Below are 27914 nucleotides of genomic sequence, written 5' to 3' on the forward strand. Positions count from 1 at the left end.
CCTCTTCTGTGGTTGATAGCTGTTGTTAGCATGACATGTAGTATGTTAATAGTGGATTTTATTTCATTAAGTTTGTGTAGAGATTCTAATTAGTCAAATATATTTTCAACTAGCGTTATAAAGTTGCAGAATAGTATGTATTGAAAGTCATTTTATTAAAAATGAATGTTATATCAAAAAACCTAAAGTAATGCTAAATTATGAATTTCAGTATAGAAACTGTTCCATTTCTTTTTAATACTTTAGGCACTGAGAGTGACGGATACCTTTATATGGTTTATTTTTCTCTTGTGCAGTGAACTTTTGTTATCAACAAGTTACTGTGTATTAATATTACCATTTTGGTAGCTATTCTGGCAGTACAGCCATCTCTTTTGAGAAATTCGGACACTGTTAATTCATTTTCAATTGTGTCCTAAATTTGTACCATTTTGTACGTAGGATATACATTTGAAATAAAGCAATACTTCACTATGTCATGAGACTATTTTAAATAATAGTTTATATTTGTATCTTTATTTTAAAAAATCATACGGTACTCAGAATTCGTTCTTACAAAAGTGTAAACTAAAGTAAACTGCAATTGAAAGATATTTAAGTGATTAAACAAATCTAATATTGGATAAGAGAATATTCCTCTAAAACTTATAAAGCTTCAATACACCTGCTACATTTTGGCATCCTGAGAGACTGAGGTAGCCAAGAAATAATGATTTAAGTAACAAGTGAAAATACTATTCCATTGACATTGTATTTTGCTTATAGTTCACTTTACCATACAGCTTTCACTTTCTGACCAGTTAATTTTCTATTTTGTATCACATGGTTGCTTCTTAGTTTGTCATTTGGCCATCCTCCTATATCAGGGATGATATATCAGTTGTAATGTCCAAGTTTGCAGGTATACTACTGCAGTAAATTAGGCAGATGGGTGGAGAAGTGACAACTGAAGTTTAATATTGACAAATGCACACTACTTTATATGGGGAGAGCATATAATCCCAGAATAACATACCAACTGGGTGGTATCCTATTCACGGCAGTGGGGAATGAAAATGAGCTGAGGGTAATTGTGCAATCAGATATGAAGTTCTCTGAGCAATGCAGATAGGCTGCAAGAACAGCTCATGGGGTTTTGTCAGTGATATACAGGAATTTTTCCAGCAGGGGTAAGAAGGTGATTATCCCAGTGTAAAAAGCAATGGTCAGGCTCTGTCTTAAGTACTGCATATGGGCCTGGAGGCCTAATTTTAGTAAGTACACGAATCTGTTGGAACAGGAGCAGAGAACAGCAGCAAGATTAATGAGAGGAACAAAAGCATAATACCCAGGAAAGGCTTCTGTTCTGCATATTGTGACACCGGAAACTAAGCACCTATGAGGAGATTTTGGTGTTTAAGGCTTTGAATGGATTGAGTATGCTCAGTGACAATGGCATTCTTTTTCTTGCTCAGATTTCCACAGCACACAGAGCATAAATTCAAACTGAGGGAGGGTGGTGAAGTGTTGGCTTTTTTTTTTTGCTGATGCCATTATAAACCTGCTTTCTTGCATCATTTTCCATTATTAATACTATGGTGAACCAATGGCAAGTGTGTGTGCCAAGAGTAGCATCCACAGAATTATATGTGGATACAGCCACCCATAAATAATTTACTTTACAGTATCAGCCATATCTAGTAGTGAAAAGTGTAATTATGTGCCAGAATAATTATATAGCAACAAAAGTTCTCCCTAGAAACTTTCAGTATTGTTCCTTTTTTTTTTTTTTTTTTCATAATAACAAAAATACTATTATTATTTTATTTATTATTATTATTTTTTTTTTAACTTCTATGACATGCAAAAATAACCTTTGTTTCAGCTTATTTTTGACCTATATACAGAAAAGATTTGCCATTGCTGTCCTAGCTGAAAACTCAGGCTACTCTGTTTTTGTACATAGTGTTGCTGCTAACAAAGTAGCATTAATGTTCTTGCTACTGAAATTTCGGCGCCTCCGTAGCCAGGTGGGCAGGAGCAGCAGTGCGTAGCACACGCTTCTTGATTAGACCGGGGTTCGAGCCTGTCACCACCAAATGCAGAGGATGCGGAAAGGTCAGGGAATGACCACTGCATATCCCGGAGCAATATGGCCTAAGCTGCTAATGCTCCTAAAAACCCAACAACAACAACAACGGAAATTTCATGAGCAAATAAAGGCTGAACAACTGAATCCTCCGCTTGTGTGATAGTGCTCCTAGTCTTGGGTAACCATGGAGAAATGATTTAGGTTTATCTACATCTGCCTTATTTCCAGATGTGGCCCATTTGGATTACTATTTTTTTTTTTTTCCCTTGTTAACCATTTTATTTAAAAAGCAACATTCTCACATTATCACATTTACTTTTAAAAAAATAAAACAATTCTTATAGGTAAAAATACTTTACTCTATTGTTCTAAACTTCCATATTTTTAATTTTTGAAAGGTTCTTCAGAGTGATAGTAACATCAAGAGTGCTGATGCAGAATTACAGCAGAGAACTGTGGAATATTTGCACTTAAGCAATATTGCATCTAGTGATGTTTTGGTGAGTTTTACATTTAACATTTATAAATATATGTAGAAGTTGTGCTTGTTATTAATGAATTTTTTATGAACTGAATCTTTCTTTGAACTTTCTATAAAAGGTTTCTGTAAATAGATGAAATGATACTTTGTAACCCATTAATGCATTATCTTCATGCACTTGACCATATTATTGCTGTATAATACATTCCATTGTTGCCATTATAATTAGTACTTGTAAGGAATTATACCAAAATAATGCATAATATATAGTTGTTTCCCATGTTAACCTTGGATAATCTAGTGGTTTTTGTAAATAATCTAACGTCAACAGTAACTTACATTTCTCACTAAATTCACAGACTTGGTTTGTAATAATTTTTCCTAATAGGCATGCATTGTTGAGTGTAGCGATATTTAATCAGCTGTTTTAATTAAGTTTTTATATTGTGCAAAAGTTTACTATTGTTTGCAAAAATTGAAAATGTGGAAATGATTACCTCCAGTGAAAGGTTATGTTTATGAAAAGTTGTAAAGGAATTTGCAAGAGTAATAAAAGTTTGAAAGGCAGTGTTAAATATTTAGCTTCAATTTATGGAAATAGAACTGTTGAGCCTTTCTTCTTGATTTTAAAGGACTTTGCTAACCTGCATAATGGAGAATTCAAGGATTAATAGGTTTGTTTTTTTAACAGAAGGTACTAGTATTTTCAAAAAAGCATGAGTTTCAACATGAAAATATATTGAGGTAAAAGCGGAATTTCTAGTTTTTTCAGACAAGCATCCCATTTGGAATAACAGCTGAATTTTGAAAACAGTGGCTGAGTTTACCAGGATAACCAGAGAGAGACAAACCAGAGACTTCTGTAATTTCGTTATCTCCTACAAATACCACTTACACTGCTGAAGAGATTTATATTAATAATGCTAACACTATGTAAATTTAATTTGAGATGACCATTGGTAGCATAATAAGAGCGAGAATATTATTTTAGATGCCTAATTGAAACTGAAATAACAGTGAACATTTATTTGTTCAAATAGGCTTTTGGGGTTGGGAACGTTCATATTCACAATGACTACACGATCCTGTTGAAAAAGGAGGTGGATGCCTCTGAAAAGCTTCAGTATTTTATCTGCATTGTTTTATTTTATTTTCTTTTATTTTTATTGTACACACAAGTATCTTATTTTCAGTTTTATCCATTGTAATTGTACTATTCATTTTACTTATTTTATTTCATTTTATTATTATTATCTTAATACAAAACAACTCTAATTTATTTTATTTAATAAAAGTTTATAATGGTTGATGTGGGATTAGCATTAGTAGAGGCATGCGATGCAAGAAAGCAAGCTTATAAAAAAAAAAAAAAACCTCCCACTTCACCTCCCCCCACCCATTCATTCAAAATGCCTGTCCAGCTTAGCCTTAAATTTATTTAGGCTATTAGCTTCCACAACAAAAGATGGAAGCTAATAGCCTAAATAAATTTAAGTTCCACCAATCAACTACCCGCTGGCTAAAGGCAAATTTCCGCACATCTATTCTACAAGTATCTTTCCTCAATTTGAAACTGGGGCCCCCTCAGGTTCTTAGTCTGAGCAAGAGGAAGAATCCCATTAGTATTCAGCTTGTTAGACCCATTCAAGCAATATTGCTTGAATATACACCTCAATCAGATCACCTTGCAGGTGCCTACTCTCCAGGGGCTGCAATTTGCAGAACTTAAGCCTTTCTTGGTAAGAGCACCCCTTTGTTCTCCTCACCAATCTTGTTGCCCTTCTTTGTACTTTCTAGCAACTCTACATCCTTCCTAAAATGAGGCCTCCAGACCTGTACACAGTACATTAGATATGGCCTGACCATTGCCTTGTATAACAGGATAATCACCTCCCTATCCTTGCTAGCTTGATGGGCCCCTCATATTAATTTCTTGGAGAGCATTTACCCTACACCTCAAGCTCTCATAGACACCCATCAGAACGCTGAGTTGACACCTAATTTCTTGACACTCTAGACACTTAGCACACACACACACAAAGGCATCCTCCTTGGCTAGATCATGTCCTGTTTTAGAAAGGTCGGCAAACATTTTGCACATTTTTTGAGACTGTGATGCGTTGGGGAATCGCCCCCTTCATTTCTCCCTCGAGTCACAGCACTCTCGCTAGTCTGTGATCTTTACTTTGCAGCTCTAGTCTGAGTCACAACCAGTTACTTCAAATATCTTTGTCAAATTGCCTAAATCCTGAATTCCTGTTAATGTTGAAGTGGTTTAATGATCACCATTCACTTATGTCATTACAGACTTCTCTCTTTGCAGCGATATAAGCATACGCTCTGGTATGAAGTGTATGACTTTATGTACGTAAATTTTCACTCTATGCCACAAGTATTGCAGAGTTAGCTGCAAATGTATGTTATGATCTCAAACTTTTTAATCACACCTTATATTCTTCATAAATATTACTGTAATAGTTATGGATGTTCATTCACAAATAGTGATGGATAGCTGAGGATACATACTTTCACGCTTTCAGCAGTACATACACCGATGAGCCAAAACATTATGATCACCTATCTAATATGATGTTGGTCCTCCACATGCAGCCAAAACAGCTCGTACCTGGCGAGACATGGACGCTATAAGATTTCTCAATGTGTTTTGTGGTATCTGGTACCAACACGTAGCCAGCAGATCCTTTAACTCCTGTTAGGTCCGTGGTTTAAGCACCACAGATCGGAGTTTCTGTTCCAACACAAACTACAGATGCTCAATGGGATTGATGTCTGGGGAATTAGGAGGCCAGGGCAATACCTGGAAGTCTTCCTCATGTTCTGCAATGCAAACCAGTCTCAAAAATCCGGGTGGTGTGGCATGCCGCATTATCCTGCTGAAAGACAGCACTGCCAGAGGGGAAGACTGTTGCCATGAAAGGGTGTACCTGGTCAGCAATGATGTTTAGGTAGGTGGTAGGCATTAGAGTGCCCGGCACATGGGTGACTGAACCCAGGGTATCCCAGCAGAACATTACCCAAAGCATGACACCGCCGCCACCGACTTGTTTTCATCCCATGGTGCACCCAGGTAAACAATGTGCACGTACCTTGCTGTCCACATGGTGCAACAGGAAACATGATTTATAGGACCAGAAGACCTTCTTCCAATCACTCAAGGTCCAGTTTTGATGCTTGCATGCCCATTGTAGGCACTGTCACAGGTGAACCGTGGTTAGCATGGGCACTCGGAGTGGCCTGCAGCTATGCAGCCCCATTTTCAGCAGGGTTCGATGTACTGTGTGTCATTACACATTACTCCTGTCACCAGCATTCCAATTACCGGTGAGTTGTGCCACAGTCTCCCTTCTGTTGCCACATATCATCCTTGAGAGCCTTCGAGCATCGATGAGCCGTGGTTGTCCAACGTCTCGCCGACGGTTCGTGGGTTCCCCCTCCTCGGGCCACTTTCGGTAGGCTGATGAACCACGTCAACATTGTTAACCACGGCTGATGGTGAGCATCCCTGCAGCCATGTCGATTGGGATATGCTCTGACTCAGTCATTTGGCCTTTGTCAAACTCGCTTAAGTCTGCTAACTTTCCCATCTGAAGAAGAAGAGTAACACTGATTAATGGAGCTAAGTATCAGGTGTTTTTTTATACCATGTCCCGACTCGCGCATGTGCTGTAGTTCACCTGCAGTTGCTTCAATTTGCATAACTCACTGGTCATAGTGTTTTGGCTCATCGGTGTATGTATATTTACATTGTTCAGGATTATTTTGTATAAAGTGCATGTTAAACTATGAATTATCTTAATCTTCTGGTGCCTACTGCTGTCTCCTACTTATGTTTCAACATAGGTAGGAGACAGCAGTAGGCACCAGTATATTAAAACTGTGTATACTAAAGTATACACAGTTTTAATAAATGATGCATGAAAATAGTTTTGAAAATTGGAAGAGATTTTCCTTATTGGTCATTGTTGTCCAATTTGGGTTAGCAGAAGCCCGAAATTCTCTGGAATTCAGATCAATCAAGTGACATATAAATAGATTTAGAGAATATTATTGCATCTAAAAGTAAATTTTTTTTAACTGGTTTATATATTTTTTAATTCTCGTTTGAAGTATGTTAAACATGACTCATTTCACTCTAATGTTGGGCAGTCAATGAGAAATTTGAAAGCATTTATTTACAAAGATTTCATTTTTATAAAACTTAAATTCCATGAAAAACCCATTTGACAGAACCTGCCACCAGAAGAAAACTCGCTGTCTGAGGCTACACACATTCACTGTTAAAATGAGTAAAAATTTTTAAAATTAACTTTATTGTATCTGATTTTATGATATGTTATTAGTGAAAACATTTTTATTTTCTGCAGGCTACTGTTTTAGAAGAAATGCCTCCGTTTCCTGAACGAGAGTCTTCAATACTAGCAATTTTAAAGAAAAAGAAACCAGGAATGACAGATGGTATTAATGTAATACCAAAGGAATCTAAGGGTCCTGTTGTTAATAATGTAGCTCATTCGGAAGCAGTTAGTTCAGTTAGTAGATTTAAATTTTTTTGCAATTCATAGTGATAAATTCTAAGACGTTACACTGTTCTGTAAAAAAAGAAATTATTACAACAGAAATTTTCTGAAGGCTATTAAGAAGTTTGTTTATTTTGGTAGGTAAAAAAACTGTGTAACCAGAGAAACTTTACTCTATTTTGAAACTTAAAATCCTTAGGTAGTTTCCATATAAGAGCATCTTGCCTTTTAACTTCAAGAACAAAATGAAATTTCACTTTATCTAGACATTGCTTATTTTATTATGTATTTAATAATTTATACACACACATATAGGCTGAAATAAAAAAAATAATAAAAGTTATATTGAATATAACAGTTACAATCTCAAGCAGCCAATCAGTATGGATTAACAGTGAGTTGGAATAGAAAGTTCTGAAGAAACCTATATTAGAATTTATCATGTCCAGAGTGATTTTGATTCTGTTTGATGGCTGAATACTCTAAAGCAGATATGTATCACACAATCAACTCACAAATATTTTCAACACCACCAAAAAGCTATTTTGCTGAGCAATAGATCATGCCTCTCAGAAGACTTCCAAAAAAGGACTCTGTGCTGAGTCTCTTCACCAAAGACAGCAAATCATCAGTGTTTCCCACTTTGTGTTTACAAAGTACAATATGTTGATAATCTGCATTTCCTCATCGAGAATCCTTTGTGACAAGACTTGGAAAATAAAAACTTAATATAGTTAAGTGTGAGAATACAGTACTGCTCATGCATTTGACTATTAATATTAGCCATCTAAGGCAAAGGAAGCCACGGGTTTTGCTGCACTGGCCAAAAAAAAAAAAAAAAAAAAAAGTAAAGTAAAAAGTAGATAAGAAAATACAAATTAAGCACTTCCCTTCTTTTAGTGCCCTTTGAATTTCTTTAAACTCTGTTTCAATGCTGATAATTTATTCAGCATGAAGGTCTTTCGTCAGTAAAGACCAACACAGTGTACCTGTTCAATTCATCAGCAGCATCGCCTGTGTTATCTAAGACTTTCCTACGCCCAGTACATAATGATCCATCCTGATTCACTTTCTTTTTCATTTTATTCACATACATAAATTCCTGGCCCCATTATTTGCTCTCTTAGCTAGTGCCTTCTCATATGCAGCCTTGGCTTCCCTAACCTTATTTGTGGTACTCTTACAGATCAGTTTGTAGCTGTTCTAGGCTTTGGTACTTTTGGTCATTCTGTAACTATCCCATGCTGTCTTTTTCTGCTCTATTAGACCAACCGGCTCCACGTTCATCCATTTTGGCATCCTCCTTGTGCAATATTTTCTTAATAATAATGTATACGTTCATGACTACTTTGATTTTTGCTTTAAAGGTATTCCATAATTCAAATTTATTCACCTTTCCTCTGCCCAATTAATAGATGCCATATAATGCCTTAAACTATCATAGTCATCCCTCTTCTGAAATTAAACCTGTCCCTTTACCTTTAACTACTGACTTTAACTACTTCCATTTAATGACTGTGATCACTACCTGTCAATAGTTCCTGTACTTTAAATCCTGTGATGTCATATGGTTTGTGAGCAATGATGAGGTCAAGAATATTCTCACTCCTAGTATTTTCTCTAATGTGCCAGTACAAAAAATAATCACATAGTATATTTTAAAAAATTCTTCACCATGGTGAGTTTTCCTCACTTATTCCAATCAGTCTGGGGAATAATAAAGTCAAATCATAAGAAGACATTCATTCATGCTTGCTTACCCATTCCATTTGCATATAGAGATTCTCATTATACTGTTCACAATCTTCTGGTCTCTAATTAACTTCCACTGTAATTATACCTTTGCTTCCAACTAACACCACACAGATTCTATGCTAGCAGATAACTTCTGACTCAGCAAAAGACCTTTATGCACTCAGGCTGCTTTTGATAAGAAGCATGACTCCACTTTCCCTTCTGTCTTTTCTTAAATATGTTGTACATACCATAGTGTAACTCTTCATTCCCAATTTCCTGGTGATACTATGTTTCTGTTAGGTTTCAGCATTAGTTGTCCTAACCAGGATTTCGAATTCACTTATTTTATTAAAATCTCCTGAAATTACTGTAGGCACAGTTAAGACTATCTTCTACAGTTTACTACCGATACAATCCTTGAAGTTATTTTGGCATGTTACCCTAGCTTTATCTTCCTGCTTATATGAAATGTTGCCATCCTCAACATCTTGCCAATATCGGTTTTTGCAGCAACAGACAGGAATCCTTGAGGTGAGTGCAGGCATTACTTTTGACTCAAATCATCAGATAAATGTGGATCTATATTACCCTCCCCCCAACTAGCATCTTCTCTGGGCCCTTAAAATATCCTGAGTGATACTGGCAGAAATCCTTGAACCACCTTTGTTAAAATGAATACCATCTCTAAAAGGTTCCATCTGCCTACAAGTGTGGGCCACACTGATAAAATTTCTTCCCCTTCTTGCAGATTTCATGGTTTGAGTTAATCCGTAAGACTTTCAGTATATAATCTCTCCTATCCTGTTTGGGCAGAATTGCAGACACATGCATTCTGTCCTAACTCGTGGCATTTTTTTCAGCATGGTACTGTGTCACATTCAACATTCATTTAATATCGTTCATCCCCACGTGAATAATAATGCTCTCTTTACCCCCCCCCCTTAAAATCTGACAATCTGTTGGTAACACCAGTTGTTGTTCCAGGCAAATACACTGTGGTTCTGGTCCACCTATCTTTATTTTAAAAAAATGTTACCCTTTTCCCTGACAATAGTCTCTCGATAAAACTATATCACCTTCAACCAGAGCAGCGTGCACTTGACAATTCTTTTCTGGGACCTGAGTTGAAGGGGGCATCACTTGGCAGGTCACAAGATACTAGTGTCCCTGACAAGCTCCCAATTACATTTGTTTCTAGGGCAAGAATCCATTTTTTTCAGTAACTCAAATTCTCATAATTCACCAGGTTCTAATTTTAAATCAGTACTCCTGACATTGAGTGCAAAGAAAAGAATCTTCAGTCGAACTAGATTTGCCTGTTAGATCGATCTTAGAATACCTGCTACAGGCTATACAATTGGCGAACTCATGACCCACACTATAAATGTCCACAGGCATTGCTGTCTGAGTCATAATGTCCTTGGACTTCGTATTGTAAATAGACCTTGTAATAGCCATTATTTAGTTAAAATTTGAACTTTAGAAAGATTACAAAATTCATATTAACAACGTATTGCAGAAATTAAACTTAACAAAACTTTAACCAGTAGTGAAGTTAAATTTAAACTACCGAATAAAAGTTATGAAGTTCCCATCAAAATATCGATAACAAAGGCTATCTGAATATTAAGCTATAGATTCCAAACACTTACCTAAATATATGGCGCCTCCGTAGCCAGGTGGGAAGGAGCAGCAGTGTGTATCACACGCTTCTTGATTAGACCGGGGTTCGAGCCCGTCACCACCAAATATGGAGGATACGGAAAGGTCAGGGAATGACCACTGCATATTCACAGAGCAATATGGCCTTAGTTGCTAATGCTCCTAAAAAACCCCAAACCTAAATATATATATTTATGAGTTAGAAATAATAAATCTATTGAAAAGCGAGAAGATGGAGGCATAAATTGCAAAAAAATGCTAAAACTAATAGGAGAAGGATAGCAGAAATTGGAAATATTGAAGGCTGGAAAAGAGAAAAAGAATGTGAATATCCTATATAGTATAATGAATTAAATAAAATTATAGGCTCAATTGGATAGCCAATTAGAGAGAAGGGAACTGTAAAGCAAAAATGATTAGTTTAATATATGAAGTAATAGCAAGCATCAGATAAGGGTGGGATAATTTGGTCAAAGGTCTAAGTGGAGGGGAGAAAATTACAAAATTTTAAATCTGATGCAAGCTAAAATTAAATATTGATACATAATCAGGTATTTCATCAGGGGACTATACCTGATCATGTATCAAAAACTTTCTATACTTATCCATATTTGTGGAAGAAAAGGAAATTAAAAAAAAACGAGAGTAAATAGGAGAGTAAAGCAGCAGCTCAACCACAAAAATAGATAAGGTAGTCCCAATGCAGTGTTTGTTGTAAAACATAAGTAATTAAAGTAAAATAGTAGTAAAATTAAAATAAGTGCTTACAGTGTAACTTAGATGCAATAATAGGTGGCTATAAGTGAGAATTAGCAAATGGCACAATTTAGAAAAATTTGGGAGAATTCGTATAAGAATGTAATATTATATGACTTGTGAATAACAGTGGTATCTTTAATGTGAGAATAAGCTAAAATCTTTCAGACCAAAAGTTGGCCTCTGTCACTCAAGGGACAAAAGTTACTCCAAGCCAGAAAATTAATGTATTAATTTTCTGGCTTGGAGTGTTAATGTAGAAATATGTAGTTTTCAGACTATTTCAGTGCCTTTATTGAAATATAACCCTGGACTTTTATAATTTTTGTGTGTTTATTGTTTTATCATTGGTAGACAGAATATTCAGTGACTAATAAGACAATGTTGCATATAATATTAAAATATAAACTTGTGTTAATGCTCATTTCTCGGCACTTCACATTTCTTTTGGCTGTTCCTAAGGTGCCAGTTGTCACTGTGTTTAATCATTAATGTGATAGATCAGTTCTATCATGATTGGGAAGGCTTTCCCCCTTCTCTCTCTCTCTCTCTCTCTCTCTCTCTCTCTCTCTCTCTCTCTCTCTCTCTCTCTCTATCTCTCTCTCTCTCTCTCTCTCACACCTTGCTACTTGTTAGAAGTACAGAGAAATTATTTATCACTTGCAGTTAAAATTCATTGTTTAACAAAAATTGGTGCTGCAATATGTTAACATCAAAAATTAAATGATGCGTGGGAAAAACAAATTCCAGTGATGGAAAAGTAGGAGGCAGTATTTGAAACTCAACAGTAATTAATTATATTGAATTTGACATGAAAAATATTTTTTTTTTTTTTTAGTGACTGTCATATCTGCCAACTAGTGGGCTCAATTTTATTGCTACTAATCTGCAGAAACTGTAAAATAGCTGCTAATTTCTTGCTATTAAATCAAGGCCAAACTGGATTGGGAAGCTACTGAAGAAAATCTCTGTGGTGCTCATTAATGTCATTGATAATACACACACAAATCCAAACAAAAATGCTTTCATTTTGGGGGGGGGGGGCTTTTAATTTCAGCCCTCCTACCTCTAATCCTATGAGACTGTCTGAAGTGCACAATATAGCATATGATCAGCACTGCAAATATGCCACAATACATTTGGTAGTGCAAGTGTTAATACCATTTTTTGTTACTCCCCTCTGATCGGGAATATTGTGCAGGTAATACTTAAGAAAATAACTGGATATATATGCTTTAACTGTAATAAATTTGACTACAGCATAGTAATATATGTTGCAACAGAAGATGCTGTTGCACTTTTATTTTATCTAATTAAACAAAAAAGCTCCTTACTTTATTAAGCTTCTTCTCTAAACAGTTTGAAATAGTTCCATATGTTCTTTTTATGTTTGGTTAGACACCTCCACCAACAAGCACTACATCTGAATTACTAGATATTTCCTCTACTCCACCTGTTACAACTACTGCAGTGACAACAACTGCCACACATCGGCCATCATTTGCTGGAAATTCTGTTGGAGCTGGTAATAACTTATTTCATGATGCATTTAATGACTTGGGTAGTAGTAATAGTGTTCCTTCCGTCCCTTTTCCTACTACAAAAGGTGTAGTTGTAAGCATCGAGGAAAGCCTAAAGAAGTAAGTTTTTTAATGCAATCATATTGTATGTTTAGTTTTATACAGGGTGAGTGAAAAGTCCTTGTGCACCTGTTGTAAGTAGGATATAGGTTATAATGGAAGTAGTTATAGTGAATGTACAGTTATGATCGGTAGGTGTTGGAAGTGCTTCACGGTAGCATGTAGACAAGCATTTACTCATTTTATCTTGCTGACGAAGGCTCATACTACTACAACATAAGAGCCACTCCTATTAAAGTTCATGATTGTTTCCCTTGGATTGCCAAGACTGCAAGAATCGTCTTGATAGACTACATTTTTCATTACAACCCACAGATAAGAATCATGGGAGTTGTATTGGGTGATCTTGGTGGCCTGATGTTCCTGGAAATAAAGCGGTCATTGAACACGCCACAGAGAATTGCCATTAATACTTGTTGCGTATAGCACTATTCTGTTGGAAATAGCCATGGGCGATTTCATCCTCAGTTAAGTGCGAAATGAAGGGATACAGAATCATATCATGATAACCTTGAGCTGATAGTGTTCTCAAAGAATATGGGACCAATTACTCTTCTTTGTGATATCGCACACCATACATCAACTTTTTGATCATGCAGTGGGGTCTCCTGACCTACACACAGCTGTTTGAAGTTGTCATACTCCAGTAAATGGAACCATACGTCATTGCTGAAAAAGATAATGTCGAAAATGTCTTCTTCATTAGCTGTAAGGAAGTCTCAAAACCATTGGCAACGTTGTACATGCTTCACGTGGTGGTCGTGTTTTTGAAGTTCATGCACTGATTGCACAGATGCAATTTCAGATATTTTTTTAAGCACTTGAGCCATATGAGATACTTGGTTGTGATAGTTTGCAAACTGACTCCTTTGGATTTCTCATGATGTGATCAGAAATGTCTAGTGCTTTGTCCTCTATGTAGGCTGACAGTCTGCCTAATCTCGTGCATCTGTAACTGATCCGGTTTGCCTAAACTTGTTAATCAACTTTAGGCAAACTACTCAACTGCCATACTGTATGATATGTGAATTTCAGGATACATTTCCCAAATTTCTGTTTGATTTATTCTTTATATTTGCTCCACAATGAAGCAGATTCCACCAAAAACTCTCAGGCTTCAATTGATAAATCCATTTTTCTGTTTAAAATCCATTTCACTGTTTTCAAAACACAATTGGTTGAAAGATAGTAGGGTACTGGGGAGTTGGAGACTACCTGCAGGTAGTCACATACACAACCTAAGGTGTGTGTGTGTGTGTGTGTGGGACTTTTCTATTTCTATTGCAGTGTAAATATAGGTGCACAGAGATTTATCAATCAAGCTGTCTATTTTTTATACATTTATTTTTAATTTTCATTAAAATTAAAAATTGTGAATTATGAAAACTTGCTATTAATGTTAATGATGTTTGAAATATTCAAAACCTTTGACAAAAATGCCTCTTTAGCTCATGGAAATTAAACTTACTTTTATAGTTCACTGGGCATTGCTGAATACTCAGTGAAATTTCATTCTGTTTGAAATTGATATTTGTATATCTTGTTTAGAGGTCATGATGTGTATGTTATTTGGAAAATGGCATATATTCAGCATCATAGCCAATAGAAATTGTGGAGCTGATTTACATCCTCTCCTACCCAATAAAGTTGTGTGGCATAAAATCCAGAAAATTAAGGGGAAATACACATTTCTTCCTTCATCAGTGTCTCATCAATGTCCATAATGAATTTGCTATTGCAAATTCAGCTGCAATTTCCAGGCCTCTGGTGGAAACATTTTCTGACTTGCAAATCTTATTCCTCGAAGTTTTTAATCCTGAAACATTAAAATGAAATATAGGCCCTAAGTTTGTCATCCAAGGGATTTCAACCTTACAATTAACCCTTTATCCAGTAAGAATTGAAAATAGCTCTTATTCTTTCCGGAGCAATTGTAGTTGGTCTGTATGACTTCCATTGTGAAATGGTTAAAACTTTCTTCAAATAATTTAAACTTTTTCATTTAGTTGTTCATTCCAAGTTTGCATAGGATATACCCTCTCCAAGCCATTTTGCCAGTGGGAGGGAGTTCCTCAAGGAAAGGTAAGTTTTAAGTGTTACTGTTATTATTATTATAATTAGTAGTTTAAAAAATAAAACACTACCCATTTTTAACTGCCCAATCCTTTTAATGACATGTCTAACATGTCTCCTTAAATTTATTCAAACTACGTACTTCCACAGCACCAGAGTTTGTTCCAATAATCATTCCCTCTCTTGCTGAAAGCAAATTTTTGCATATCTATTTTACAGTCATACGTTTTCAGTTTTTGTGTCCTTGTGTGTGTTGTCTGAGAAAGAGTTAATACCATCATAAGTTTACTTAATCCATTTAAAGTATTAAACACTTCGATCAGTTCTCCTCACAAATGCCTAGTTTCCAAGTAGTGCAGTTTGCAGAACCAGTCTCTCATGGTTAGAGGAGTCCTTTGTGTTCTTCACCAATCTGGTTGCTCTTCTCTGTCCCAATTCCAAGAAATCCACATCTTTCTTAAAATGAAGCTTTCAGACCAGTATGCAGTACTGGTCTGAAAGCTTCATTTTAAAAGCTTTCAGACCACATGCACTCATTACCTTACAGTGGGATAATCATCTCCTTGTACCTGCTAGTAAAGTTCCTATATATCATTGAGTGATTTTTTTTTTTTAGCAGCCTGTCTGCACTGCTTAGAGAACTTCATGTCGAACAGCACAGTACCCCAGGTCTCTTTTATTCTGCAGCTATTCTGTAATTATTGCCCTCCATATACACAGTACCTTGTGTTTGTCAATGTTATATTTCGGTTGCCACTTTTCAACCCATCTACCTAATTTTTCTAGGTCTTGCTGCAGTAGTACGCTTTGATTCCTGTCATTAACCACCCTGCCTATCTTTGCATCATCTGCAAACTTAGACAGTAAGCTTGGTATGCCTCCTTCAGTAATGTTAATAAATATTGTAAACAGTAAAGATCCAGTGCTGAAACCTGAGGGATCGACTGATAACATTAGTTCAAGAAGAGCAGTGCCCATTTATAGCTATCCCTTTATCCATTGCAGTAACATGCCCCTAATGCCACACTGCTCCAGTCTGTACAGTAGTCTTTGGTGGATAACAAAATACTGCTCTACAAATGCTAGAACAGATAATATGCTTTCATCAGTGACATACAGGAACTTGTCCAGCAAGGACAAGGAGGTGATTATCCCATTGTATATGGAAATGGTTAGGCTGAATCTTGAGTACTGCATTTCTGCAAGAAAGATGTGAATCTCTTAGAATGGGTGCAGAGAAGTCAGAGAAGAACCAAGATTAGTCAAGAACACAAAGGGGTGCTTTTACTGCAAAATGCTTCGGTTCTGCAAATTGCACTGCTTGTAAATTAGGTGCTTTTGAGATCTTATTGAAATGTTTAAGACTTTAAATGGATTGATTAAACTTAATGAAGATCTTAGTTTGAGAAATATGAAACTGAGGCTAAGCATCTCCCATGGCCTGCACAGTCATTTTGTGTAACTTACAACAGAGGGTCTTACAACCATGTTATTACTTCTAGACTTTACAGCAATATCTGAAAGAATTTCAAAATGGGTAGAACTTTTTAAATGCCCTTCTTATTTTAACATATGTGTAGTTTTAAGAATGCCCTCCAGTCTCATATCACTTCAGGAAGATATTGCTCTGTTAGAAAAGGTGCAGTGAGGGGCACCAAGGTTAGTTATTGGAATAAAGCATTTCTACAGAGCTGGAGAGACTTCAGGTTGTAAAATATCGAGATCAGTTACTGCATGGATATATGACAAGAGTGGTTAGGGGTTTGAAAAGTTTGTGTAAGCTAAATAACAGGGTAAATCTCTTCTATTGTAGATGGCAAAAACTAGAGGATATGTATTTAAATTAAAGGAGAGTTGTGTACTGAATATAAAAGCATTTTCCTCTGGCCAGAAGAAGATTAAATCTTGCATTAACTTATCATCATCATTATAATCTTGCACAACTGGAGAAGGATTGGATAGACTCCTAATTGGATGAAATTAGGAATTGTCTTTTTGCCTTTAATAAAGAAATGGATTGATAACTTTGTCATGAAGGAGGCTACTTTCACTTATTTTACTTCATGCTACCCCCCTCCCCATCCATATATGTACATATGGCAGTTCACATAGTGAATGTTCTCTGAACTGTCATGATAGTGAATCCATAATAGTGTAGAATACATGATACCTGATAGTGAATCTTTCATTGATAGTATTTGCGAGGTTAATTTGTTCATTAGCATTTCATCAACATTTGAATTATTGATGTTGCATAAAAATACTAGTTTCAACCTAAGAACCCAGATGTAAGATTTTGTTAAACCTAGTGAACTTTTGACCTGATTAAGCTGTTGAGCTGTGACTGCTTCTCAGAGGATTAATTCTGGAACCAAGTAAAGTCAAGTCAGATGTCATCCATCTAATTTATTTGAGAGTCCAGCAATTTGATAGCTGCATACCTTCCATTATAAAAAGAAAAAAAAAAAGTGTTGTTTTTCAGAATAGTATGATTAGGCCCATTTGAATTCCCCTTTTAACACAACACAGTTATCTTAGTTATCCCCTTTTGCTTTTCACTAATTGCAGCTCTTTGTATTAAAGGGGTGTTTGAGTGGAAGAAGATGGGCACTAATTTTCTTGAATTAATGTTATTAGTGAAGCTCTTCCAGGATTCATTGCTGGGGGACCCTTGTTGTTTTCAGTGTTTATTAATAATATTGATGAAGACATATCAGGCTTAATGCTAAGTTTGCAGATGATAAAATGGTTAGCAGGGTGGTTAATCAGGGTATGCTATTGCAGCAGGATCTGTTAAAATTAGGCAGATGGGTTAAAGTTCTCTCAACAGTGCAGATGGGCTGATAGGAGAGCTCATTGGATTTTGTAAATGATATACAGGAATTTTGCCAACAGGGATAAGGAGGTAATTATTTTGTTGTATAAGACAATAGTTAGGCCACATCTTGATTATTGCATCCTTGAAGCTTCATTTTAGGAAGGATGTGGATTTGTTGTAATGGGTGCAGAGAAGAGTAATGAGATTAGCGAGGGGAACAATGGAGCACGCTTACCAAGAAAGACTTCATTTTTGCAAATTGCAGTATCTGGAGATTAGGCATCTGCAAAGAGATATGATTGGGCTTTGAATGAATTGAGCAATTGAAATGTCGACATCCTTACTCTAGCTGAGACAACACACATAAGGCGTGCATAAATTTAAATTGAGGAAGGATGGTTGGAAGATAGAGATGCAGAAATTTACTCTCATCAGGAGGGTAATTGATTGTTGGAACAAATTTCCATCTGGTGTTGTGGAAGTGGGTAGGTTGAATAAATTTAAGGAGGAATTAGATAAATTGTTAGAGGGGATGACAGTTGGTTTGGTTTTTTTTTTTTTTTTTTTGCTGATGCCCTATAAACTTGAATCATTGCTATTACTAATACTAATAAAGATGATGATCCTTTATATAAAATAATGTTTATATATATTCCTGAATTCCTGAAACAACTATTTACAAGTTATAGTGATAAGAAGACATCCTAAGTAGCTGGTTTCTTAAAAAAAATGAAAGTAAAAAAAATTAATTTATTTTGCAGCCATATTTGTGTTTCGCCAAACAAAGGAATTAACACATAAATAATAATAATAATAGAGGCAAAAAATATAAAACAGGAACGAGTTTCTGTAGCAGATATCCCCACCACTCATAAGTTGATGCACCAATTTCAAGTTACATTTGTGAGAAACATGTTGTTTACAAGAAACTGAAACCAAAACTGAAGCATGCTGAAACAGAAGGCATGTGATGCAGTGTTCCAGGGAATCATTGAGAGCTTAAATCATGTATTAGTTAAAATAAAAAAAATAATAATAAAGTAAATCCACATTGTTTTGATTGTGGGGGGAGGATCTGAAACAGTGTTCCGGGGAATCACTGAGTATCATTTATCAATAAAAAAATAAATAAAAACACATTATTTTGGTCATTGGTGGGGGGAGGCAATGTAACCCTACTTGGAACTGCCATTGGTACTGCATGCAGTTAGTATGCAAAGTAAATTTCATGTGACACCATCAACCCTTCTTGTTGTGTCTGATGGTGCCACATGAAATTCAGTCATCAACTAGTGTTACAGAAATTTTGCTGAAACTAAGTATTCCATAGGCAGCAGTCTGAGAATGCATCAATGGTGGAGGAGGAGGAGGATACATCTTATGAACAGATGAGGCTCATTCTGGCTGAGCAGTGGTTTGAATACCCTATTTGTCAGTATGAGATAAATCATCTCTGCAGGAGTTATTAGTCTAATGGTAAACAGAATTTAACACACAGCACCATGCAAAAAAATTGTCCATAATGGCATTTTCTCTAATGGGTAGTTACATTTTATAACATTTAAATAATTGCTCTGCTATTTGAATATTTGTAGAAGACTACATTGAATACATTATATATTATAGAATACATATATTATTGAATACATTATTAATAGAAGAATACATTGTATTTCATTATTTGTAGAAGAATAAGAGAAATTTACCTCAACATGATACGTAGAACACTTATGACACTCTCCAGCAATTAAAATGAATATAAAATTAATGCAAAATGATTACAGTAATAAAATAAATTTAAACAATTTAACATAAATTTAGAAAAGACTTTCCCTCCTGAAGCTGACCGAGCTTTTCTACCACGTCTTGATCACAGGAATGGTGGGGGGGGGGCTTTTTTCTATTCCTGTGAAAAAAGACCTTCCTTCCTTCAGGAAGGAAGGTCTTTTTTCAAAATTTATGTTTAACTTGTTTTATTATTTTTTTTAATTAATTTTATTACTGTAATCATTTTGTGTTAATTTTATATTCATTTTAATTGCTCCACAGTGTCAAGTGTTCTATGTATCATATTGAGGTAAATTTCTCTTATCCTTCTACAAATATAGAAAGTATGCATGACTCTAAATATTTTAATTACCTTATTACATATGACCACATTCTAATTTTTTCCCCCTAGGTTTGTATGTAAAAATAATGGAGTATTATTTGAAAATGACCTCTTACAAATAGGAGTAAAATCAGAATATAGGCATAATCTTGGAAGAATTAGTCTTTTTTATGGAAATAAGACCAATTATCCATTTCATAGTTTTACCCCAAGTGTCTCATGTCCAGGAGAGCTGTCACTCAGTATCCTTAAATTGTTCAAAAAATAAGGGTTTTTTTTTTTTTTTTTTTTTTTTTCATTCTAAATACATTTTTAATGTTTGATATTACATGTGTTCTAAACAGTTTGAAAATTTTGAATTTTAAAATGAGTTATATATTTTTGTTTTATATTTTTAATTTAGGAATAATTTTAAAAAAAGCTTTGCATTAATAAAATTAAATTTTATTAATGATATTAATAAAATGATATTAAGAGTAGGAAACCGGCAGAATTACTTAACAAGTACAGGTCACTGTTGAACAAAAGCCGAGAATTAGGGTTGAATTTGAAAGTGTCTGCAATTCTGCCCAGACACGATAGGAGGGAGTATATGATGAGAGCCTTGTCGATCAATTCGGCCCTGGAAAGATTGTGTAAGGCTCAAGGGGTAGAATTTTTTTCAGCCTGGACTGTACTTGTTAACAGGAGAGATTGCTTCTACAGGGATGGGATACACTTAAATAGAAAGGGTGCAAGAATATTTGCTGAGGCTATCCAGGCAGTGTTAGGTGGGTCGGAAAACTGCTAGCTTGGGGGGGAGACAAAGACCAATAGATTGACAGTAGCCACTGGCAGAGGTGAAAGAGATTCTTGCACTGCTTCTATTAGAATGAGCAGAAGCCTGAAAAACAAGATGCATGATATTTCAGAGACTGCTGGGAGCCATTGCGGTACAAGTAAACACATGGGTTGTGTTAGGGTAGCTAAGAATAGAAACAGGTGCAGGTATACTTGCTTGTACACCAATGCTAGGAGTTTAGTAAATAAATTTGATGAATTTGAGGTATTGCTCAAAACATCAAAGGCAGATATTGTTGGGATATCAGAGACGAGGTGTCACACAGATATAAGGGATGCAGAACTGGAATTTGGGGAGTACAACGTCTACAGAAAGGATAGACAGGATAGGAAGGGGGGAGGGGTTATGCTATTAGTTAAGAAACACATAAAAACCAAGGAAGTGAAGCCAGTCGACATCGCTGGACAGTGCAGTGTTGAGTCAGTTTGGTGTGACATAAGCATTGGGAGATCAAAATTGAGAGTAGGAGTGTGCTATAGACCTAATGACTCTGATGAGTATAATAAGAAACTGTACAGGGAAATAGAGTGGACCACTAAATCAGAGAGTCTTATAATGGGAGATTTTAATTTCCCAGATATTGACTGGAATTTGGGGGCTGGTCACTCACACACTAGCAGGGCTTTTTTGGATTTATTGGATGATTGTTTTCTACATCAGCATGTTCGGGAGGCAACTAGAGGGAGTAATACTCTTGATTTGATTATCAGCAGTGATTCTTCATGCATTAAGAATCTGTAGATAAATGAACCACTAGGTGGCAGTGATCACAGTGTGCTGAAGTGGGATTTACTCAAAGAGGTAACTACCATTAGGGGAAAAGGGAAAGGTTATTGCTTCCGTAAAGGTGACCACGATGGACTGAGACAGTATTTAAATTCTATACAGTGGGACCAACTGATGATGTTACCAACAGCAAATTCAAAATGGGAAGCATTCAAAGAACTTATCTTGGAAGCTACTAGGCTTTACATACCAACTAAGAAATATTGTTCAAGGTTTAGGCCAAAATGGATGTCAGATGAATTAATGAGGCATATGGCAGAGAAGAAAAATGCATGGGATACTTAAAAATTAACACACGACACAGAAGCCTATGATAGATACAAGTTGATATGCAACCAAGTTACAAAGGAGGTTAGGCAGGCGAAGGCAGATTACGAGAAATCCTTGGCAAGGGATGCAAAGACAAACAGCAAAGAGTTCTTTACTTATGTAAACTCTAGAAGGAAGGGGATGAATCAGATTGGTCCACTTGATATTGATGGGTTAACTGTTGATGATCCTGCTCAGGTAGCTAACAAACTAAATGAATATTTTGCATCGACATTCACACATGAGGAGTTATTCAGCGAGGGGAATGCCAGAGGTGTATTCAACTCTGCCAGTAAGCTACAGAATCTTGAAATAACTGGGAGTAAAGTGGAGGAGAAAACGTTGAAGATAAACACAAGAAAGGCACCCGGGGTGGATGGGATCTATCCAGTTATATTAAAGGACGCAGCAAAGGAAGTAAGCAAACCATTAGCCATAATTATGAGAGCTTCCTTGGACTCAGGGGAGGTACCCATAGACTGGAAATGTGCAAATGTGACCCCAATTCACAAAGGAGGATCAAAGGCTGACACAAGTAATTATAGACCTGTGAGCTTAACTTCTGTTCCCGGAAAATTAATGGAGGCACTGGTTAAAGAAGCACTGCAGGATCATTTAGACAAGACTTCAGTTATAGCTCGGACACAGCATGGTTTTGTTAAGGGGAAGTCTTGTCTGACCGATTTGATTGGATACTATGATGCAGTCACAAAAGAACTGGATGCAGGGAATAGCTTTGATATTATATACTTGGATCTTAGAAAGGCTTTTGATACTGTTGCACATGGAAGACTGCTACACAAATTGGAGCAGTGTGACATTGGAGGCAAATTACTGTTATGGATAAAGGGGTGGTTGAGGGGGAGAAGACAGAGAGTGGTAATCAATGGACACTGCTCATCGTGGACTAATGTTATTAGTGGAGTCCCTCAGGGCTCAGTGTTGGGTCTATTATTGTTTTCTGTATTTATAAATGATATTGATGATGGTATATCAAGCTTAATGTCCAAGTTTGCAGACAATACAAAGGTTGGCAGGGTTGTTAACGACACTACTGACACTATGCTGCTGCAACAGGATCTGGAAAGGTTGAGCAGATGGGCTGAGAGGTAGCAAATGAAGTTTAACATTGACAAATGTAAAGTACTACATATGGGAAACAGAAACCCCAGAGCAACGTATCAACTCTGTGGTACTACACTGACAGTGGTAGAGAATGAAAGGGACTTGGGAGTGGTTGTGCAGGCAGATATGAAGTTCTCTGAGCAGTGCAGACGGGCTGCAAGAGTAGCTCATGGAGTATTGTCAATGATATACAGGAATTTTTCCAGCAGGGATAAGGAGGTGATTATTCCCTTGTATAGGGCAATGGTCAGGCCACACCTAGAGTACTGTATACAGGTCTGGAGGCCTCATTTCAAGAAGGATGTAGAGCTGCTGGAACGAGTACAGAGAAGGGCAACAAGATTAGTGAATGGAACAAAGGGGTGCTCTTACGAAGAAAGGCTTAAGTTTTGCAAATTACAGTGTCTGGAGACTAGGCACCAGCGAGGTGATCTGATAGAGGTGTACTGTATAAAACCTTGAATGGTTTAAGCATGCTCAATGCTGATAGGATTCTTCCTCTAGCTCAGAAAAATCACCTGAGAGGGCATAAATTCAAATTGAGGAAAGACAGATGTAGGATAGACGTGCGGAAATTTGCCTTTAGCCAGCAGGTGGTTGGTTGGTGGAACAGACTTCCATCCCTTGTGGTGGAGGTTGATAGCCTAAATAAGTTTAAGGCTCAGCTGGACAGGTATTTTGAACGAACAGAGGAGTGAAGTGGAAGTGGGTTTTTTTTTTTTTTTTTTTTTGCTGATGCTGCATAAGCTTGCTTTCTTGCATCAAATGCCTCTACTAATGCTAATGCTAAATAATTGCAAATAATAATTTTGAAGTCCAAAACTTGAATTTCTACCTTCTCTAAGGTGCATCGTGGAAATCTATTTACCTTGGTGTTTTTGATAGTGTCTGTACCCTTTGCTGTTTTACCTTGGGCCAAGAAAGGGTTCCAAAGAGGATCCAGAATGTAGCATATAAAGTTTTACTAAATTGAGAGTAATGGATTTAGGGCTTTGTACCTTTTTAGCATTTTTAAATAATTTTTTTTTTTTTTTTTTTTTTGTAAATTCAAACGGTCATATCTGTGTAACCATTCAGAATTAGAGACATGTTTTTATGACTTTTTTTTTCTTCTCTTATTTCAGCCCTAGAATACAATGGAATGTTTTACACATACTACTCCATATATATGTAGCCATTTATTAGCATTAGCATTATTAACATTAGTAGAGGCAGATGATGAAAGAAAGCAAGCTTATGCAGAATCAGCCAAAAAAAAAAAAAAAAACCACTCCCATTTCACCCCTCCGTTTGTTCGAAATACCTGTCCAGCTGATCCTTAAATTTATTTAGCTATCAACTTCCACAACAAGGGATGGAAGTCTCTTCAACCAACCAACTACCCACTGGCTAAAGGCAAATTTACACACATCTATCCTACATCTTTCTTTCCTCAATTTGAATTTATGCCCTCTCAGGTGATTATTCTGAGCAAGAGGAAGAATCTCATCAGCATTGAGCATGCCCAAACCATTCAAGGCTTTATACACCTCTATCAGATCACCTTGCCAGTGCCTAGTCTCCAGACACTGTAATTTTTATTTTTATATTTTATTATTTTTTTTATGTGAACCCCAAACACGAGAGGTATTAGAACCTATAGTACTTAGTACCATGCTTGGGTTGGAGGTTGAGAAGACGAAAGAAGATATTTGTTGACATTGCACTTGAACTTCTGTAGATTGTAATTTTCAGGAAATACGTATGAAGGAAGGTTGTTCCAGAAAACGGCAGTTGAATGAATAAATGAGGAAGATGAAAAGTTGGTTCTGTGGGTTTGAAGTTGGACAGTAAATGGATGTTGGCTGGTGGCGGCACGTGTTCAGACTGTTTTGAAAGAGAAAGCGAGAATTATAGAAGCCAATTCAGAAGAACAGTGCCCATGGAAGTATCTGTAGAAGAGGCATGGAGAAGAAACAGTACGTCTATGAGAAAGCGAGTGGAGAGACTCTGTTAGAGTTGAATCATTAATTAACCTAACTGCCGTCTTCTGAATGGAATCAAGAAGCCTGAGAGAGGTTTTGGGGGGCACCACCCCAGATGTGGAAACAATATTCCATGGCAGGGAGGATTTGCGATTTGTACAACTTGAGCAGCTGTTTGGAAGAAAAGTAATGCCGAGAGCGAAAGAGAAAACCAAGTTTTTTAGATGCAGAGGAAGCAATATTTGTAATATGCTTGTGCCAAGAGAGATTAGAAGTCAGGGTAATCCCCAAAAGAGATATATCATTTTTCCTAGAAATCGGAGTGTCACTAAAGATAAGCATAGGAGCAGAAGAATCCTTTTTGCGAGATATAAGGACAAGACTGCGTTTTAGAAGGATTGAAATCAACTAAGTTGTCTTTGCCCCACTGGAGAATTACCTGAAAATGGGCATTTAAGGAATTGGTAGCAGATTTTGGAGTTGAAGCTGATTGAACAGGACAAGGTTTCTCAAAATGGAAAGTGGAATGCAATGTGCTGTCATCGGCAAAACTATGGTTAGGATTTCCAGTCAATGGAAGAAGGTCATTAATATACAAGAGGAAAAGAGTGGAGGAAAGAACTGAACCTTGGGGGACACCGGCATTAGTGGAGAAGTTAAAGACAGAGAGCCATCTACCATCACCCTCAATGAGCGATCAGAGAGAAAACTGGATAACCAATTACTAAAAACAGTTGGCAAAGCATAAGATGGAAGCTTGTTTAGAAGACCCTTATGCCAGACATGATCAAAAGCCTTTGAGATGTCAAGAGCAACTACTTGTGTTTCACCGAACCTTTCCATTGAATTAGTCCATAAATGGGTAACATAAGCCAGAATATCATCAGTGGATCGACACTGACGGAATCCATACTGGCGATCGTTGATCAGACGGAAGGTTTCTAAGTAGTTTAAGAGTTGGCGGTTAATTGATTTCTCCATTACGTTAGAAAGAGTAGAAGTAATTGCAATGGGACGATAATTGGATGGGAGGGATTTGTCACCCTTTTTGGGAACTGGCTGGATATGAGCAAATTTCCAAGCAGAAGGAAAAACACTTTTGGAATAAGAAAGTGAAAAAAGGCGGCAAAGAATAGGAGTAAGTTCAGGAGCGCAGGTTTTGAGAAAAAATGGAGAAATACAATCAGGACCTGGAGCTTTCTTAGCATCAAGATTCATCAAAATCTTTCTGATATTCTTTTGTACGGAAGACCACAGTAGGCATTGAGTGGAGCGTGTTAGGAATGGTGGGAGGTGTTTTACCAAGATCATTAATACATGAGCTCGAAGAAAAATGGGATGCTAGCAGGTCAGCCATCCTTGGCTGAAGTGACAACAGAACCATCTGGTTTGGACAGAGGTGGGAGCAGAGATGGGCAGAAGTTGCGCCCAATAGCTTTGGCAAGAGACCAGAATGCTCGGCTACCGTTAGGGCAAGAAGCAAGTTTTCTACTCTTAGCCTGTTCAAATTCTAGTTTGGACTGATTAATAACTTCTTTACAATTGTTGCGAGCTTTGGTGTAGGCAGAAAATGAAACTGAAGAATTAGAAACAAGCCAATTACGATATGCAACATTCTTCTCTTGGACAGCCTTAGCACATTTATTGGAAAACCAAGGTTTAGATAAAGGACGAGATTTTAAAGTGGAGTGTGGGATAAAAGATTCCATTCCTGCAAGAATAATTTCACTGACACAATCTGAGCAAACATTGACATCAGAAGTTTTGAAACAGTAATCCAACCAAAGAAAAGAAGTCTCGCAGGTCATCCCATTTTGCATTCTTGTAATGCCAAACAACACAAGGTTGGGAATAGCCATGAGATAAAGGCTCCATTGGAGAAGAGACAATCACCAAGTTGTGGTCTGAAGTGCCTAAAGGACCTCTCACTTCTACCGTGTACTTAGAAGGGTTGTTTGTGAGAAAAAGATCAACATTATTGGCTGTATGATTAGGATTGTCTGGTATTCTTGTAGGTAAATGAACGATCTGTGCTAGGTCATTAGTAATTCAAAAGCCTCAGCATCTCGACCTGCTGGGTCGGTGTGACTAGAAAACGGGAGCCAGCTGGAGTTGTGAACATTAAAATCACCAAGGAAAATTACCTCACTGTTAGGAAAGTTGGACTGGAGAAAGTCAAGTTGCAACGAGAGGAAGTCAAAGAGCTCCAAGTGATTAGTGGAGTTGGGAGAACGGTAGAGACAACAGATGAATTTGACACAATGAGGTAGAGAGATTTTAAGCCAGAGAAGGTCAAAGAGAGGAGATTGCAAATTTCCAAGACTCTGACAGGGAATATCAGAATGAACATATGCACTTGTACCACCTTTGAGGCGAAAGGAATCATACAGTGAATAATTTGGTCATCTGAGATGAGCAGTAGTTGAATCAACCGATAACTGAGATTCTGTCAGAAAAAGTACATGAGGTTTGGCGGACTGCAAGTGGAAATGGACATCGTTGAGATTAGAATTGAGACTATGTATATTTGTGAAATGAATTAGGAAGTGCTTGGGAGGTTTAGATCTTTTCGCACATAAGCTTGCTCTATTAGATTGAAAATTCATGGTGTATTCAATAGTAAGAAAAAGTGGGTGGGACATGCTGTATGAAGTAATGAAATTTTTGGATATGGGTAAGCCTTCGTAAGACTAACCCTTTGTTCCATTCACTAATCTTGTTGCCCTTCTCTGTACTCGTTCCAGCAGCTCTACATCCTTCTTGATATGAGGCCTCCAGACCTGTATATAGTACTCAAGGTGTGGCCTGACCATTGCCTTATAAAAGGGAATAATCACCGCCATATCTCTGCTAGAAAAATTCCTGTATATCATTGACAAGACACCATGAGCTACTCTTGCAGCCCGTCTGTACTGCTCTGAAAACTTCATATCTGCCTGCACAACCACCCCCATGTCCCTTTCATTCTCTACCACTGTCAGTGTAGTACCACAGAGTTGATAC

General features: G+C 36.8%; 1 protein-coding gene across 1 annotated transcript in view; it reads left to right on the forward strand.

Annotated features, from left to right (window-relative positions):
* Positions 1-27914, forward strand: part of LOC150079916 (AP-2 complex subunit alpha-like) — a 260057-nt gene that overhangs the window by 180661 nt on the left and 51482 nt on the right. The window contains exons 17-20 of the mRNA XM_090383347.1: positions 2470-2571; positions 6938-7102; positions 12644-12885; positions 19956-20128. Coding sequence (XP_090239473.1) covers positions 2470-2571; positions 6938-7102; positions 12644-12885; positions 19956-20128 — 682 coding nt within the window. The remainder of the gene's footprint in view (positions 1-2469; positions 2572-6937; positions 7103-12643; positions 12886-19955; positions 20129-27914) is intronic.

The sequence above is a fragment of the Mastigoproctus giganteus genome, chromosome 10 (genome assembly GCF_048544385.1).
Source record: "Mastigoproctus giganteus isolate SK-2022 chromosome 10, ASM4854438v1, whole genome shotgun sequence".
Taxonomy (NCBI): domain Eukaryota; kingdom Metazoa; phylum Arthropoda; class Arachnida; order Uropygi; family Thelyphonidae; genus Mastigoproctus; species Mastigoproctus giganteus.